Here is an 18,624-nt window from a genome sequence, read left to right on the forward strand (position 1 = left end):
AACAGTTTAGATGGTTTTGGGGTGGTTTTCTCTCTCTGTCTGTTTAATGGCTGGCTGTTATATCACACGTCGCCGGTTAATGATCCTCAGCACTGCCCCCCTGCCTCTTTCTCACTCATTTCTCTCTCTCCCCATCCCCCATTTCTGTCTCTTCTCTCTTTCTCTCTCTCTCTGTGTTTTATATGGTATTGACTACATGGCGGTCTCCGTGAGGCCCCCAGATGCCACAGATTCCGTTCTGAAGTGAACGTTTGTATAAAAGTGGCAGTTGAAGGCGTGAGTTCCCCCCCACCTCACCCCCCCCCCCCCAACGCTAATGGGCCTAACCTCCGGGGGAACTCGCCAGCTAGGGCACTGACCTCCGGGGGAAGCCAATTCTAGGGCACTGTTAGCATTAGTTTGTTAATGCTAACTTTTAATACAGCTAACTACTTTATGCTAACTGTCACAAGATTCTCGTGGGATAATGTCCGTCATAGAGTTTTTGGTTGAAGTCTGTGCATGTGCACCATGAATTGGAGGCTGTCGTTTGAGGTATTGATTTATGTCCTGTGACCTCGCCCCTTGTCTGACCACAGGAGTACATAATGGTCGAACAAGCAGGAGGGACAAAAGCAGAGTGTGCCCTGGTCACCCAGCTGTTGGGGTGGGGGGGGGGTCTCACCCAGCAGTATGGGGAGCAGTACAAGCTTTTCCCATGGCAAGGCGCAATGGGGCAGCCAACTGACCCCGATGACCCCCTGTCTCCTGTCCCCAGGGTCCTCTGCGGTCCCCCCGCCTGCTGGAGCTAGTGCTACCATTCTCTCTAATCCCACGCTGATTAATAGGTTTTTAATCATGGAGGAAGGGGGTGGTGTATGAGACACACTAACTGCACCATATGTTTGTGTGCATGTGTCCAACGCAAAGTTTAGAATGATGGAATTAGATTTATAGTAGCGATTAACGTTTGTCCACTTCTGGTCTTGAATCGATCTTGTTTTATGATTTTATTATTCTCCAGCCCTTGATCGCTATACCTGTGCCCCGGTGTTTGGTCACACACCTTTCTCAGTGTGCCTGGAGTGGATTTTTCACTGTATGAAAAATGCATGGGAATTTCATATGGGAACATAAATGTCCTGTTCCATAATAAAATCTCAAAAGATTTATTTCTTGCTCAAATTTAACTAAAGATAGTTATTTACAAATAATCTAGAACGACAAGAATAGAATGTCATGTTGGATGTATTTTTTTCCCTCTGCTGTGTTGTTGTAGTAAATATGGATATTAGGAACATATAATAATCCAAGCTCAGTCAGCCCTACCTGAGTGCCTAAAGAAATGCCCCCAGCTGCCCTGCGTATCTATGGTTTTATCCCAGTATCAGCCTTACGTCAGCCCCTGACGACCCTCCTCCACATGCTTCCCTGCAAAGAGATGCGAAGGCCAGTTTGTTGCATAATTTAGCCATCTCTGCGGTAACGGGGGCTGGGGGCTCGTGGTGCAAGTGAGGAAATCGATGGGGCTTGCGCAAGAGAGGACAATTGGCCTCATTTGTCCCTCATCAATGATGGATGGAGCAGGGAGCAGGAAAAAGACTGCAAATGATGAGGCCCCGCCCCCATCCCGAGACACCCCGGCTGCCAGAACAGGGTGTTTTAATCTGCAAGGTAGACTGTAGATGTGTGAACCAGAAATGGCTGAGGTCGCGACAGCCCTTGCGGTTTCCACAGAGTAGGTGTTCCTGTTCGAGTGTGTCGCAGGTGTGTCTTCTGACCTAGTTGCGATGCCTCCAATGCCGAGCGCTCGCGCCGAGATGCAGCCGCGCCACACGTCGTTTTTCCAGTCGGGCGTGCTCCTCGGCACCCCACCCCACCCCACACGACAAGCTACGTCTGTCATCCGTGCACCGGTGCAGAGGCATCCTTTGCAGACACCTACCAGAGGCCTGACCTCTGCATGAATGAACTGGAAGGGTGCAGCTGATTCAGAACATGAGACAGCATGTGAAGGCACTCTGAACTACTGCTAACTCAGCATTGAGCGTTGATGTTTCTCTCTTTTTTCCAGTATAAAATTTCAGCATTCAGTATTTTTATTAAGGGGTTTTGGTACGATGATGTACCAGCTGGTTCCAGTTTTTGGTACTGACAGGTTATTTTAGGGTTGCTTTTTGCTGGTTATTTCAGGGTTAGGCTTGGTTTTTGGTGGTGAGGGGTTATTTTAGTGTTGGGGTTAGCTTATGCAGCTTTGACATCACGTTGCACTGGCCCTTTAGTTTTCCCGCAGCCAGTCAGGATTACGGGATCATTTTATTTTCTTAGGCCGAGCCTTTCGGAGGTCGTCCAGCAGCACCTGTGCACTGCAAGTAACAGTTTTTGGTTTTGGAGGCAGACGCATCATTAGCACGTGCCTCACTCCACTGCTTCGCAACGCCTACCCGCCTCCATAGCGGGGGCGGAGCCTTCGTCTCCGAGACCAGCTTGGCGCCCTTGTTCTGCGGGGCCCACCCACCGAGCGCATCGCTCTCAGATGTTTCTAGAAAAGCGATGTTTAGAAGCACACACCCACGTGCAGTCCCAGGCTTGGAGAGAGAGAGGGGTTCACTGATCTGTGAAGATTATCCAAGTGCGTGCTTGCTGTGCGCGTGCTTTTTACAGTTGTTTGTATGTATGGTGGTAATACCTGCACTGCGTGCTTGTCTCTTATAGACACGGTATTGGCCTGCAGCCTGTCCAATTCTGCCCCTGACATTCACTTGCTGGAGATTCCTCACAGCCAGAAATAGAGGTATTGAATGCAGGAAGATGATGGCAGAGGGGGGAGGGGCGTTGGGAGGGCGGTGTGAACTCGGTGGGGGTTAGAACTGAGGAGTATTGCTGTGTTTCAACACTGCCCTGCCCCACCCAAGGCAAGCATGCCAGAATTAAAGAGTTAACTCTTCAAACAGCAGAGCGCTCAGTGTCTGTGTGGCTCTGCACAATTGCCAGCCAGCTTCTATAATTCTGGGATTCCAGGTTCAGGCTGTTGCCGTAACAACACACGTCCAGTCTGCTTGCTTCCGTAACACTGAGTAGCCGTTAGCATGTGGATGTCTGGTTAGCCATATGTGTCCGATATCTCCACTCCATGTAGAAAAGTCCAACACATGTAATGTATTCATTTTCTCTAGTCAGAAAATAAGCTTGCGCCCATGTTTACATCAGCTAGTAAACATGTGGTCCTCAACCAGCATTCCTCGCCAGTCGGATCGGCTGACGGGCAGGGAGCTAGCTGGCGTTTTCAGTCTGACTCGGTTACGTTGCTTCTTGAAATGGGAGCAATTGAGTGTGGTGAATGATGGGATGGTTAACTGCGGAGCACAGGTATGTGCTGTTGCAACGCCTCCATCAGTTGTCATGCCGTTGCCATGCAAATAAAATACCTGAATGCTTAGAGATCTCAAAAGTTGTTGTTGTTGTTGTTGTTGGTGTTGTTTTTTAAACTCTCCCACACTCCTCCTCTGCTGCGTTTTAAATAGTGTCCTGCTACCATGTGGCTGCATACTTCTCCTGAGTCTCGCGCTTTACGAGAAGAGGGAATCTTTCGCTATATCCCAGTCCCAGCTGTTCATTCAAGCTGTCCGATACATTTGGGCGCGGGGGGCTTGCAGAGAGAGCAAGGACCCCATGGAATGGAATGGAATGGTCCACGCGCTTGTTACCAGGGCGAACGTGGTCATTTGGCACACGTGCACTACCCAGTCCTTCAACGCTGGTGCCACTTTCAGATACTCAAAGCGCAGTTCTTATTGCTCACATCGCATCATTCAAATCTATATTAAAAAGTACCATACTGGTTTCACCTGCTCATTTAATCTCTCTGGGAGATGCTCTGGCAAAAAGAACCCTGACAAATGGACTTCCTTTTGAAGAATGTCAATGATCCCACGTCCGTGCTGGCCCGCACCTCACCATGTGCGTGTTCCGTTCGTGTGAAGCTCGGGCTGCCCCCGGTTGGACCGAACCGGCCCCTGGCTCGCCGGCGGCGCTGGTAGTCTAGCGTGGCCCGGCTACCCCCCTGCTGTGTGTGATCCGGAGGTAGGGTGACGCTGATTGCTGGATGTGGTATACCCCTCTCGCCCACCTGTCCCATGTCTTCTCAACTTCCCTGGCTTTCATACGTTTCATTCTCTCTCTCTCTCGTGCTCTCTCTCTGACCCCGAGACACCTCCCCCGGGATGGCTCAGAGTAGGCCTGCATGTCTCGTGCGCCACATTGGCAGGCCTCCAGTCCAGTGGCTGCTTTTCTGGAAGCACTACAGGCTTGCCTGCGGTGCGGGTGGGTTGGTGGGTGGGGGCCTCGGCAGCCTGGTTTGGCCCGGGGCCACCAGCTACTGAGCAGACGAAAGAAGGAAATGTTTCATTCCATTGGCTTCGTGTGACATCGACCCTGTCGTGCTGCCAGCCTTGCTGAGTGTGCCAAGAGCTCCCATGGAAACGAAGCTGCTGACTCAGAGTGGGAGCGCAGCGATTTTTGTGTGTGTGTGTGTGTGTGTGTGTGTGTGTGTGTGTGTGTGTGTGTGTGTGTGTGTGTGTGTGTGTGTGTGTGTGTGTGTGTGTGTGTGTGTGTGGCTGGTCATATCGATGTTGAGCGGAATGACGCATTTTTCACCAAACACAAAAGTGAAATGCTTGTGGAGTGATGTCACCCAATGCACAGTTCATAGTAAAAAAAACAAACAAACAAACAAAAAACATTCCTGTTTCAGCGGTGTCTCGGCTCATCAGAACTGCGTTGAGCCAGTGTGCCCAGGACACTGTGCTTGTGCCTGGCTGAAGAGGGATGGCTCATTTGGCACTGGTGGCACTGGGACACAGTCCGAGTGGGACTGGGAGGAGGAAAAGGTTGTCCTGTGCTGAAATGATCGCAAAAATGTGCTCCCTTTTCAACAACACTTTAATAAAGTTAGAAGACAGGAACTGCTGGTTTAACGTGCGTGCGTGTGTGCGGTTTGGGGATGCGGGGGAGGTGGCATCTACCCACGCACTAGCATGCACAGGTGTGTGAATGTCTGGGTGTATGTTTGGGGGGCTGTTTGAATCTGTTTGTTCTGAACAGAAATTTCACTGCGTTTGGTCACAGCGGTGTCCAGAGGCACTGCATTCTTCACACAGAAACATTTTTGAATTTCTGTTAACATCAAACGTACAGCCCTTTTCAGTGGTTGAGTTTGTCGATAGATTCTTTCCTCGCTCTGGAGCGTTTCAGCGTGGGTATAGTAGGCCCACCTGTGCTGCCGGTCTCCAGAATCTTCTCAGTCAGTAGCCTCTGGTAAATCGGTGGTGAATTTTGTCTCCTACCGAGGAACTTTGCTGCTTGGCCTTTGGAGTAAGTTTTAGTGGTAATGTTTAGAGACTTCAGTATGTCTGGTTTTTCCTCAGTGCTGGGTTTGGGTGTGGTGGTTTTGTTTTTCTTTTTTTCTTTAGATAGCTGAGAGACACACACAATGTATACCCCTTTGTGAAGAGGAGGCCCTCTTCCAGGAAGAGGTGTAATGTACCTTAGCCCTTGACAAACAGATGCTGGGCTCCCAAGATGGGTCAGTGCCATCAGTTCTAATGCTAATATTGATGAAGGTTTCCGTTTGCGTTTAGCAGACACTGTTCTCCACAGCAGCGAAAAAATAGCTTCAATATCCAGATTTCGACATCTGTAGCAGTCTCCTAAATAACTACAGTGTCATAATATCTGTTTTTAAATGTAATGATTTTTATTTTATTTTGCAACCTCAGGTACATCATAGATTTTTAGATCTGAGAACGTCTTCTTGAAGACTGCTCAAAGAAATGTCCTGTTGTACTTTGTGCGCGTAGTGTAAGATGCGGGGCTGCATTGAGAGTCAAAGCTGTGGTGTGTTGAATGGTGTGCTTTGACTTTCAGACTGATTAACGACATGAAATGGTAGGGTTTGTTTGTGAAGCGTTTTAATGAAGCATCGTTTTTTTCCTGTGTGTGTGTGTGTGAGTGAGAAGGGATAGTAAAACTGGTTAACCCCTTTCTCCTCTTTTCTTTTGGACCGCTCTGAAGGACCCCTGTCCGTCGGAACGTCCTGTAGTGCACAAGGTTTTCCTCTTTGGGAATGCTGTGCACTACCCTGCAGTGTTTACATATTTTACAAATTGTATATATAGTACACAGTGTGGCATTTATGGTCATGTATGTATATGCTGAAAATGGTTACATAAGCACACTGTCCTGTTCCTGTCCGCTACTCCTGTGGCTGTAGTATAAAAGTAGAACTCCATACGGAGGCTCACGTGCACGTCCACATGTGCACTGCTCACATTTACTGCCTTGGCCTATGTTTTGGGGTTTTGGTTTGTTTTTTTTCTCATCGTAACAGTGGGGGTACTTTTAAGTTGGTTTTCATCAAAGAAGCCACAGACCTGAGGTGAAAATGTTAAATAGAAAATGTAATAATATAATAAATAAATAATTTCGACGCTCGAATCGTATCGGAATCGAACCTCTTGATTATTCTATAGATGGCTGAGAATTTTCTCTTTGTATCTTGCTTACTTAAAGCATTTGACTTTTCTGCTGTAACAGACTTGGTGGTCTGCCTGGCAGGGCCAAAACCCCAAACACGCTTTCAGGGCCTGGATGAATGTGTATCCCCGCGGCCCCATGCCCATGGAGTGAGTCAGGGTCCCGCGCTGTGGCCCGGGGAGCTTTGGGTAGAAGGCTCCCTCTCCCTGCTCCGGAGTTACTGCTGTTAGGCCACCAGGCTAGGGGTCGGGGGTCGGCGGTCGGGGGTCGGAGTTTGTGTGTTTGTGTGAGGAGTGAGTGAGAGAGAGTGCTCGGGTGAGTGGGGGAAGGGCTATGGAATGTGGAATCTTGGTGAAAGAGGTTAGAACTGAGCAAATGTGGCGAGTTTATTTGGCCTGGTTGTGTTTATCTGGCTCTTGTTGGAGCTGTTTGAGAGAGCTCAACAACTGCCCCCCCCCCCCCCCCCCCCTACTGGTTACTGGCTTTCTCTCCTTCTCTCTTCCCTTCGTTTTCCTCACAGCCTGACTCTTGTTCTCTCAATATCTGTCCAGCTGAAATGTAGCCGGGAGGTCGTGGGGTGTGAATCACTACAGCAAGAAGCTGCATGCAAGTCTGTACAACCCCTGTTTGAAAGCGCCCCCCCCCCCCCCCCCCCCCAATACATACACACACACACACACACACACCATTCTCGGGCTCTTGCGTTCTCTCGCGTTTTTTTTTTTTTGTTTTGTTTTGTTTTTTTTTTTTGTTTTTTTTGACCAGGCTCACCATGAGGCCCTTGGTACCAGTTACGGGATAAAGGGTCTTGGCCCCCCGTCCTCTGTCACTCTATAAACTCTTCCATGGGGAACCCAATTAGGGCATAAAACCCCAGTAATCTGACCTGCACTAAAGACTACAACCCCCGCTGTGAGCGCCAGGCGGAGCAGAGGAGACCTGGGGCAGGGGCAGTCTGGCCCGCTACAGCCCTGGGGCAGGGGCCGTTTTTTCTCTCTCTCTCTCTCTCCTGTTTTTATCATTTCTACTGGATTTCAGATTATTCTCATGCATTTATATGTACAGACCATATAGTTTAGTGTAGTATTGTGTTTAAAAGAAGCACATAACCTGATATTAACTCTGGAGACTGAGCAGTCATGGTCATGCATGCGTTTAATAAACTGTCCTGTGGGGTTCTGCCCCGCGGTAGCCGGTCGTCACGTTTGACGGAGCCTGGCTGCGTTCCAGGAGCCTGCTCAGCTCTGGCCGTTTGGCCCTCGTGGCCCAGAAATAACCCCTCGCCCGATTACGTTACCACAACCTGTGCGTGCGTGCGTGCGTGCTCGCGTGCGCACTCCTGACAGACTCCCCGAGGAGTCCGCTGTCTGACGGGTAGTAATTTTACAGAAAAAGATTAGCGCAGCAAGGGAGAGGATTGGGGCACAATCCCAAGGCTATTATATTTTCTCTCTCTCTCTCTCTCTCTCTCTCTCTCTCTCTCTCTCTCTCTCTCTCTCACTGGGTGTTTTTAAGCCCTCTATTCCTGTCATTGCTGAATGGTGTTATTAAAGCCCCATTTGAAAGATGTGTGTGTGAGAGAGCAGAATGAGATGGTAAAAAAAGGGTGTGAACAGAAATCACAAAAACAATAAAAGCAGTTTTATTTTTAGATGCTTCTTCTTAATGTGTGAAAAGCACCCATAATTCCCAAAGGTTCCTTATGGTGGATTTGACTTTGGCCTTCGGAAGCACAGGGTGTTCCAAGTGCTGGAAGAGTCTGTGCATTGACAAAGGCAGGACCGGCTGGCCGAATGGTTGGGTGGGGGGTGTGTGTGGGAGGGGGTGCGTGCGCGCGAGGTGGTGTGTCTAGCCTGCAGTGCCAGTGACCGGGTGGTGGTGGTGGTGAGTGGAGTAGACAGGAGTGTTCGGGAGGCTCCTGCTGTCGAGTCATTATACACACTGCTGCTCGAGGCAGGACTGACCCTGTGGGGACAACCACACACAGGAAGACAGTGAGAGGAAGGGAGAGAGAGCAAAAGAGAGTCGGGCCCATTTAGCTTTGTCAGCAAAGAAGGCTAATAGTCATTCAGTGCAAAATAAGAACTTTACTGTGGTCATCTCTCTCTCTCTCTCACACACACACACACACACTTTTCCAGCTGTAAGCGGCATGAGGCAGTGTCCTGCTTCCCGCTTACTTTTGCACAAACCTGTGCAGGTGTCCATATGTACTTGGTTAGGCCCGCCTTCTTCGCTCCTACTTGTGACGTGGTAGTCAAAGCCCTGCCCCCTCTAAGGTCCAGAGGCTTTGACCCAGTGCAGTGCAGTGAGGCCACCTGAGTTAAGAGCCTGCTCACGTCTGGGGTGTCGGGGAATGACTCGTGTAAAAGCACCATGGCCGTTCCAGGCTGCCTGACTGCACCCGTCAGAGTTCCCGCTCAACACAACGTCTGCGTCACCAGAAGATGACAGCAACTCTCTACTTTCCTGAAGGCCCAGAGAAGAGGTCAAAATGAGAGAATTAATGCCCCGACACATTGAGTTTTGGCTTGAAGTGCATGCCATCAGGGTTCAGTAATATGCACTAGCAACCTTTCTGAAGTGGCATGTGGGAATCTGCCCAGTAGCTTGTAATGCAAATCCTATACCTGTTCCCAGTTTTTTTTGTGTGTGTGTGTGTGTGTGTGTGTGTGTGTGTGTGTGTGTGGGGGGGGGGGGGGGGGGGGGGGGTTGTTTTTTTTTTCTTTGTTTGTTTGTTTTTTCCCCTCCAGGTTGGAGAGGAAATGTGGCTTGGTGTGTTCTGGAGGATGATTTAAAAAAAAAAATAAAAATAAATTTCCCCTCTGTGCCGTTCACAGGAACTTGTATGTAAAGAGAGGTGACCCATGGTCCTCTGCTCACACAAAGGCCTCACTGAGAAGCTGCAGGCAACTCGCTGAGCTGTTTCATACTTACTGTAATCCAGTGAGTCTCTCGCGCTCGAGCGATTTATGGTCCCAATAAAGCAGCAGCTCCAAAGCCTGGGGAGAGGAAGCTCAGCTAGTGCTGGTCTACCAGCTCTCTCTCACACACGCGCACACAGAGGATCAGACGGGTCCTGTTGGCCAGTGTGTGGTCTTCCTGTCTGGTAGATGAGGGCAGGGACTGTTTCCTCCAGGGCCACAGTTTGGAGAGATTCCTGGGGCGGGGATTGAGGGAGTCGGATAACGATGTAAACCCGGTCATGCCAATAAAGAACTAGAAAAATAAAATGGAATGAATACAGAGAGAGAAGGAGACAGACAGACAGAGCCACAGGGCAGTGGGAGCTCAGTGGTTAAGGTACTTGACTAGTAATCAGAAGGTTGCTAGTTCAAGCCCCACCACTGCCAGGCTTCCACTGTTGGGCCCCTGAGCACGACCCTTAATTGCTCAAGCTGTACTCAGTTATAATTGTAAGTCGCTTTGGATAAAAGTGTCAGCTAAATGCTGTAAATGTAAACAGACTTTCTAGAATATCAAGCAGGGAGTGTGGTTCTGTCCTGAACCTCCTGATGGTGACCTGTGACCTTTGCCCTGCGCACTGCTGGCCACGTGCTGTGCCCCTTTTGGTGCGGCTCTCCCACAACAGCAAGTCATTGACCTGCCAGTCAACATGTGACATCATCTGGCTCCTCCCACAGTCAGGCTTCGTGAAGTGGAAGAAAAACAACTCAGTGTTGCACGTTTGCAAGATGCGTGTGTATGTGTGCGTGCACGTGCATGAGGGATTTTTCATTTCCACATAGCCATATGACCCCTCGAAAATGAATTACTATACAATCTAACAAGATCTTTTATATCCTGTGACTTTCTGATTTTAATTTAGGAGTTGCAGGCATGTTGATCTGATGTGGATGACCTATAGGGACCAATGAATCTGTTGGTTAACCCTGATTTATATATATTCTCTCTCTCTCTCTCTCTCTCATCACAGTCCACCGATCCATACCTCCCCCTTTCGCGGTGCGGTGTGTGCTTATCTGCGCTGATAGGGTGGTCCACACATCGCCCCCTCGTTTGCTATAGCAGGTGATATGTGACTGGTGAGCACGTGGTACATTTCAACCACAGGCTGGGATTAAAGATTAACCCTGTCCGCGCCAGGCCGCTCTCCTGCAGTCTGGGTGGGTGCGTTTATGGAGGGTAGGCTAGGGCCTCCAGGCAGTGAAGGAAGCATCAAACGGGCTGTTAAATAAGCGGGAGAGAAATGATAGGGACGTCATGGAGGATATCGAGGGCAGGGCAAGGCTGGCAAGGCTGATCGCGGCACAGAAGGACCCACTGCTGATATGATTAGAATCTGACTTTTCTGGCCCAAACGCATGGGATGTGGTCCTGGGGTATGGGCAGATAGCCTCTTGGGTAAAATGCACTTCAGGTGGTTGATTGGTACACCCCCACACACCCAAACGCGTGCAGCCAATGCATATGTAAACATCTTTTAACAAGACGTCCCTCGGCGCAGATTAAACTGTTTACATTTACTCCTGAACTGCGTAACGTATATGAGCACACTGACTGTTTTTGTTTTTTGGATGGTTTCGGGGGGAGGGGGATGTGGTATTCTTCCCAGTGCTCACACTGTCTGAATGACTAAGCAGTCAGATGATCCCACCCGTGCCAGTCGGTCTAAGGCTTGTGGGGTTTCACTTCCCCTCATCGGTGTCCTAGAGCCTTTGTACTCCGTCATAAGCAGACCCTCCTCTCTGGCTCTTCCCGCCTTGACACGCGGAGGCTTGGTTTTTGTTCCCAAAACTTTATTGCTGCTTTGTTGGGCAGAAATTCCTCTCCGGAACATTCCGCGCACCTCCGGCCCTTATTTTCTTTTACTTTGCCTCCTGTGCGGCCACCCGCTATGAGCCCCTTCAAAGTGTGTGTGTGTGTGTGTGTGTGTGTGTGTGTGTGTGTGTGTGTGTGTGTGTGTGTGTGTGTGTGTGTGTGTGTGTGTGTGTGTGTGTGTGTGTAAGGAAGGGGACCACTTTTTGACCCTCACCCCCCACCTACCCCTGATCTTTCACAACAGCTCAGTCCATGAACTTGGACTCTCTAGGCTGCAGTTGCTTAAGGTTGAGATTCTGTGTGTGTGTGTGTGTGTGTGTAGGGGTGGCTGCAGATGGCCCAGGTCAAAACGGGGGGAGGGTTAAGAGGTTGGACGGCTTTATTTACCGTTTCCTGGGACAAGACACCTGTGAGAGTGGATCTGAAACACGTGTGTTTATGCGCCAGTGTTCTGTGTATGTGCTCGAATGGATTGTGGTCGTTTTGAAGGTTGAGTCTGGAAATGAAGTTTGTTTTAAACTGAAGGTGCATCTGAATTGTGTTTACTCATGTATGAGGGCGATGATGATGATGACGACACTCTCCTCTTTGCAGAATGGCAGTGGTGTGTGGACTGAGGAGTCGGACGGTAGCAGAGGAAGAGGAGAGGCCTCCAGAGACTTCGCCAAGGTGAGGTGGTCTCCTCAAACCCCTCCAGCATCGGGCCCCTGAAGCTCACTAGAGCTTCTCAGAGGTTTAACTGAGCCGCGCGCTCATCTGTTTAGTAATCGGTCGTCCATCTTTCAGATCTTCCCAGAGACTTAGACCTTCCACACATGCAGCATGCTTGTATCTGATCGTAAGCTGTCCTTTCTGTCTCACGCTCTAGCTGTACGAGTTGGACAGTGACCCGAACAGAAAAGAGTTTCTGGATGATCTCTTCACGTTCATGCAGAAGAGAGGTAAGGGACACGCTTCGCTCACTTCTGTCCACTGATGGCCCACAGCTGGTGAGCTTTGAATCGCTGGTGAGCTTCGATTTCTTTAGCCTTGGTTCGTTGTTGAGCTCCGGCTCTGTGCAGGTGTGTGTATGTGTGTGTGCGTGTGCGTGTGCATGCGTGCTGGTGGCTGTTATTTAGTTTCAGGGACCTGAGCTGCTGATGTCAGAACTTCTCACCCTTTGTGGACCCAGAAATCCTTCACAGGCCATTTGGTGTCTAGTCAGGAGATGGTCATGCACAATGAAAACACTTGCACGATCTCTCTATCTCGGCTTTATTCCCCTGTGGAGCACACGTCAGGGTACAGTATCACTCCCTATAAATCAGTGCCCTGGTGCTACAGGGAGTGAGAGCTAGTCTCAGGTTAGTCTTCATGTTCTCTGATGTCACTGCCTATGATGTGCAAGCGTTTTGGCAGCAGAGGGCCAAGTTGCTGCTCAGGTTTCACAGAAGCCGGAGTGGGCTGAACCCGTGGGCTGCCTTGGTGGGCTGCCTCCAGTGTGGTAGAGGCAGCCTACTGTGGACACTCCCACCTGCACCTCCTCACAGCTTGGACAACCAAACCCCCTCCTTTTGCTCTGTGGACATCTGTTTAACACATCGCCAGAACCTGTGGGTGGGTGTGTGGGTTTTCTGGAAGCTCCATCCTGGACAGGTTCAGTGAGTGTGCACGTTTTTGTTTTGTTTTCATGGCTTGTATTAAAACTTCAGTGATTTCCCACACATGTCTGAGCACAAACCTGAAAAGCAGGTTTGACTGTTTGGTGTGAGCTGAATGCGTCGAATCTCACATGCCACATTACTTTTAGGTATGGTCTTGGGCAGAATAATGCAGGGAAAGCTTTAACCAGAGACATCGTTGTGTACTTTCTCACATGTCAGTGTTTTATAGCAGTGACGTTGTAATGGGTTGTTTAGTCTGACCTGGGCAGCCCTAGTGTAGTGTGATGCTTGTAGCAGCCTTAGGGAAGCCAGTGATCCGAACTCAATCCCCTTCTGTGTGGTATAAGTGCTAATAGTGTTTGGAATGAGCTGGTGTGTTATGGAGTGGCAACATTAGCATCAGGTAGCTATTCTTAACGCTAATGGATGGAGGTGGATACCCGAGTGTTGCCCTCATGGGCTGGTAAGTTTGTTGATGTAGAAGTTGGCCATCAGGCCAGGGTGAGTATCTGGTGGGGTGTGTTTGAAGTGTGACAAGTTAGGCAAGGACATTGTGTGTGTGTGTGTGCTCTCACTCCTCCACTGCATTGAGTAACAGAAAAATGAGTTTGAGAAAAGCAGGTGGGGTGGTAGTGGTGCTGATGGTTTTGTTTTTGGAGGGCAGTGGGTATGGCCGTGGGTAGTGGTAGCTCAGCAGTTAAGGTACTGAATTAGTAATCAGAAGGTTGCTGGTTCAAGCCCCACTGCTTCCCACCGTTGGTCCTCTGAGCAAGACCCTTAACCTTCAATTACTCAAGTTGTGTTCTGACATTAACTACAAGTGGCTTTGGATAAAAGTGACAGCTAAACACCATAAATGTGCATGTGGGTGTGGACTGCGTTGAGCACTGGCTATTTTAATATCCCTTTCCTTTATCATTTTAAAATCATTTTCTTTTTACCCAGAAACGTTCAGTTCCTTGCTCACCCTTGCCGGCTTTCGCGCGTGAAGAGATGCACGCTAACTGAGTGATCTGCATCCGTTTCTCTTCCCGGCTCGTCACGGTCTCCCTCTCCTTGGAAGGTTCCCACCCTCCGCTGCACGGAGCCACGTGTCCTGGGCGAGCGTGCGGCAGGCTGCTCTGCTGTCGGTGTGGAGAGTTCAGGCATCTTGCTGTTGCTCCGAGCTCTTCCCGAAAGCGTTAAACGATCCCCGCTTACTCGCTCTTTTGATGCCTCCTCTTGCTTCTCTTCCACCCTCATTGTTTAGTGCTTTCGTTCATGTTACCTGATATAGGGTACCACTCTTCTATTGTTTCATGCTCTCCTTTCATTCTGTAATTCATCTCTCTCTCTCTCTCTCTCTCTCTCTCGTTTGTGTCTTTCTCTTTCCCCTCAGGCTTCAATCACAGTGAACAAATTGCTTGGCCAGCTTCCTGCTCTGTGTGTGGGTGTGTGTGTTGGAGGATGTAAGGCATCTCACTGTTGGGAGAAATGCCCCATGGTGTCTAGGAATGTCCTGTCTCTGTCTTTTCGGAAACGAGGCCAAAAGAAGGAAAGTTGTTAGAGAATCTCACTTCTGTCCTGAGTGCATAAATGGAAGGAAGGGTGTGTGTGTGAGAGAGAGTGTGAGTGAGTGAGATCAGGGCAGTGGAATTTCACCAGCTGTCTTAAACAGTCTCTTTGGGGCCATAGATGGGGCCCCCTGTGTAGACATGCGCTTAACCTGGGCCTGAGCTTACCTCCCGGCTAACTAGCCCCCCACTGCTCCTCTCCCACCCCCCACCTCCCAGCTGTGTGAACAGCCAGCTGACCAGTATAGATGTAAAGCAAACGGTGTGGCAGTTGGTTTGTTTTTTCCCAGATAGGAGTGGAATGCACGCTTTCTCTTGCACGCACGTGCTCTTGTGTGCTCTCTTGCTCGCTCTCTCTCTCTCTCTCTCTCTCTCTCTCTCTCTCTCTCTCTCTTCAGTGGACAGGAGAAGACAGTGAGATGTGAGGCTTGTCTGTGCTGTCCAGTTGAGATGATGAATGCTTCCCTCGTCACTTTGACAGACAGGGCCCCCGAGTGGGAGACGTCTGTTTAAAACATCAGGAGTCGGGGGGGGGGGTGGAAGGGGACTGTGTGTGTGTGTGAGTCTGTCTGTCTGTCTGGTGGCAAAAAAGGAGAATACGCAGATAGGTGGGGTGAGGGTGGAGAACAGACACGTGGAGAACAGACAAAACCAAGTAGCACTGTTGGTGGTTTGGTGCAGTGGGAGTTGTAGTGAGGTCACTTCCTCCCTGCACGGTGCCTACGTAGTACACACCAGCACCCGCGCACGGCCTCCGGAGCATGCTCTCCAAGCGCCACGGAGCGAAGCGCCCACGCTGGCACACTGAGGAGCCACGTGGCTCCCTCGTACCTCAGGTGACGCGGGCTGCATTTGGGCAGGTCGCTGTGCGAGACCTTGGCAGGAGTCTCCGGGACTGGACCTTTTTTGTAATTCAAGTGTGCCCAAATGGGCAGTTCTGAGTGGGTGTGGGGGGTGGGTGTGGTCTCTCTGATGGGGAGGGGTTGGATTAGGGGGCCCCCCCTCCCATCCCTCATGGTGATTAATGAGGTTGTAAAACGCCGGACCCTCCCTAATCTACTGCAGCAGTCCTGAGCAACTCCAGACCAGAGAGGGCGAGATGAAAAGAGCATATGGAGTGGAGATGGAGGGGATATGTAGATGGAGACCGGGGTGGGTGGAGGGGGAGGGGTGGTGCTGCCAGCTTTCAGACAACGAGACGACGGCTTTCCTTTGTTCGGGAAGAGGGCTTCTCCAGGAACGGAGTGGAACGGTTGGAGCTGAAGCTCCGGAAATCAAAGGGCTGTTGGAGTGACGTGCTTGTGTCTGCGGAGGGATCAAAGACGAGAGACGTTACTGCCGTGGAGAGAAGAGGTCCTAACACGCCACACACACACGAAATCATGGGGACCCCAGACGACAGGAGTGTCTCGCTCTGCTGTCTGATTTTGAAACATTTTGTTTTGCATGTGGTTTTGACCGAGCGCAGCCATAGAATGCTTGTTGTGTTCTATCATCATGATCTGCTCAGTGTTTCCTTCCCAAAAAGCGGACAGAGGCCAAACAGCACAGCAGTAGTTGCGTTAACCCTCCCCAGTGAAAAGGGCACATAAAGTTACAATAATTGATAAAGATTCTGGATTTGTTGAAAGGCAACATGTCTGAGTCATTTTTGAGCACTGAACTATGCATCTGGGCGCTGGCGTATTTTCCCTCGACGGGAGTCGTCTTGGAGCCAGCGAATAAGGTGGGCCTGCAGCGCATCATGGGAGGATCTGAATCTGGCCAGACAAATGAAAGAACTTGACAAGAAATGGGCAAGATTGCTTGGGAAGGTTTAGACTTGGCATAAGGCGTCCCACGCTTCCTCTCTCCGCATTTCACGTGTTCCTCCTCCTCCTCTTGCTCTGTCACTGCAGAATGAATGGGTGGGGGCTCGAGGGTGGAGGGAGTTGGAATCTTCACTCTCCCCCCTCTGACCCAGGGGCACCCGGCTTACACAAACAGTTTACAGATGACCCCCGGTTCTGTGCCGGCCCACGGGAGGTATGCTGGTGTGCTCGAGTGACCAAAGCGCGGTGAAGACAATCCAGGCTCTGTTCAGACGAGCAGGCAAACCTGATTTGTTAATTTTATTTTTTTTATCTCCTTTTTAAAATCCATCATTCTTGTCTTTTCACGTTTGACAGATGCACTTATCCAGAGCGACGTTATCCAATCAGATCCTTCTTCCAGCTTAAAACAGGTGTGTCTCTGTTCAACACAAGCATGTTTAGCCGAGGAGCGTTCTAAACCCACAGATCCAGTCGAGCGCATTAAAGGATTTGGTCCAACTGGTGTCTGAATGTGACCCTGACTGCACAATAAGGAACGAACGTGAGTTTTCCTCTCGGCACACGCGCGTTCAGGACCTACTGGAGGGCTCGGGGAGGCTTCTTGAGCTTGGCTTCCGGTGCTGAGGATCAGGACGTTTTTCCCCTGGCTTCAGGTGGCCTCCAAGAGCCAAAGCTCAATGACTGATCCCTCGCCATTGAGCTGCTGATCTCCAACCCTGCGGCTTCCTAGGCCTGCGAGCCCACGTATCGATCGCACTCGTTAGTTGTTAGAAGGTTTGGGGGAGGGGTGGGGGGGGGGGGTGGAGATTTCCAAGGAGAGACATTTCTAAGCAAGAGTCAGTCGGGATGGGGGTGGGGCGTCGGACACGTTCTCCCTAATGGCCCATTCTGACAGCACGCTGTGGTCAGTCGTCACGGTGACTAAGGAAAAGATTGGCTCGTGTCTTTTTAGAGAAATGGCAGTTAAGTGTGTGTCTGGTGGACCGCGACAGTGCCACACACCACCACTCACAACATCTCCCTTCAACATGAGCCTCAAAGCCTTCATGAATAACTGCACACGCTGTAGACCCAGGAGGGTCAGCCTTCCCCGTCACCTCCACTTAATCTGGTGTGCCGTGTCAGAGGATTAAGCAGTGCCGTGCGCACACACACACACACACACACACACACACACACACACACACACACACACACACACCCCCCTCCTCTCCTCCTGTTTCGATGAGGTGTTGATTAGATTGCGATCAGCTCTGACCAGCCAGTTCCCCCGAGAGCCCAAAGCACTCCGGTTACGCTCAGAAAGGCCTCCTCACTTTTCACGCCTGTGAGCCTTCTCTGCTCCTCCCTGTCCTCTGATCCTCTGGTCTCCCCCTCTCCTCCTCCTCCTCCTCGTCCTCTCTCGTCTTCCTCTGTACAGGTGACCATCACTGTGAACGGGAGACGAGCGGCTCAAGTTACCACCCCACCCCCTTCTGTTTTATTTCCTTTAGGGTTTTTTTGTTTGTCTCTTAAAGCTTTTGGGTTTTGTGGCAAACATCATCCAAAAAAATGAGCAATTTTGTAAACTTCCCAGCCCAGTTCTACAATGTACTGCAATAAAACTGAATGAAAAGTGTTTTTCTGCATGTGCCTGCGCACAAGTGTGTGTCTGCTAAAAGTGTGACTGTGACACTGTGTGTGTGTGTGTGTGTGTGTGTGTGTGTGTGTGTGTGTGTGTGTGTGTGTGTGTGTGTGTGTGTGTGTGTGTGTGTGTGTGTGTGTGTGTGTGTGTGTGTGTGTGTGTGTTCCTGTGACTACATTCAGATAACGCCACCTGGTCGAGATTCAACCCCATCACACCCACTTGACTCACTTAATTTCTCAACTAAAACGGTTCCACATGTTGCTCGTGAGGCTTCTCTGCGGGCCAGGTGAGGAGCCGTGGCTGGTGTTCACACGCCTGCGCAAGTCACGCTACATCCACTTATATTTTCAGAAAAATCCCTTGTGATGTAATTTGGCAGATGCAGGTGTCTGTCAGCCTGTGTGTTTAATGCAAGGCTGAGTCACTGGGGGTGGTGCAGTAATGAACTCGTGTCAAAGTTATTTTTTAAAAGGGCTCTCTGCTTAAAGTTGGAAGCTCTGGGGGGAGGCGTGGCGCAGGGTGGTCTTGCGTGTCGAGTGTTCACGCTCGCGTGGTCAGACAGCTGCCTTATGTACAGCTCGCTTGCTGGCATGGGAGGGAGTTTGTTCATCACGTTTACTTTAAAAGTACAGCGCGCCTGAGGCCAGGACAGACGCGTGTCTGCTTGCAACCCTGGCACTGAGAGCATGCTC

The 18,624-nt window shown here is 50.3% G+C and overlaps 1 protein-coding gene across 2 annotated transcripts in view; it reads left to right on the forward strand.

Annotated features, from left to right (window-relative positions):
* Positions 1-18,624, forward strand: part of LOC113591534 (AT-rich interactive domain-containing protein 3B) — a 33,341-nt gene that overhangs the window by 3,386 nt on the left and 11,331 nt on the right. For both annotated transcript variants that reach the window (XM_081716132.1, XM_027032066.3), the window contains exons 3-4: positions 11,890-11,964; positions 12,164-12,236. In XM_081716132.1, coding sequence (XP_081572258.1) covers positions 11,890-11,964; positions 12,164-12,236 — 148 coding nt within the window. The remainder of the gene's footprint in view (positions 1-11,889; positions 11,965-12,163; positions 12,237-18,624) is intronic.

The sequence above is a fragment of the Electrophorus electricus genome, chromosome 6, assembly GCF_041902795.1.
Source record: "Electrophorus electricus isolate QZ-2024a chromosome 6, ASM4190279v1, whole genome shotgun sequence".
In the NCBI taxonomy this organism is placed as follows: Eukaryota; Metazoa; Chordata; class Actinopteri; order Gymnotiformes; family Gymnotidae; genus Electrophorus; species Electrophorus electricus.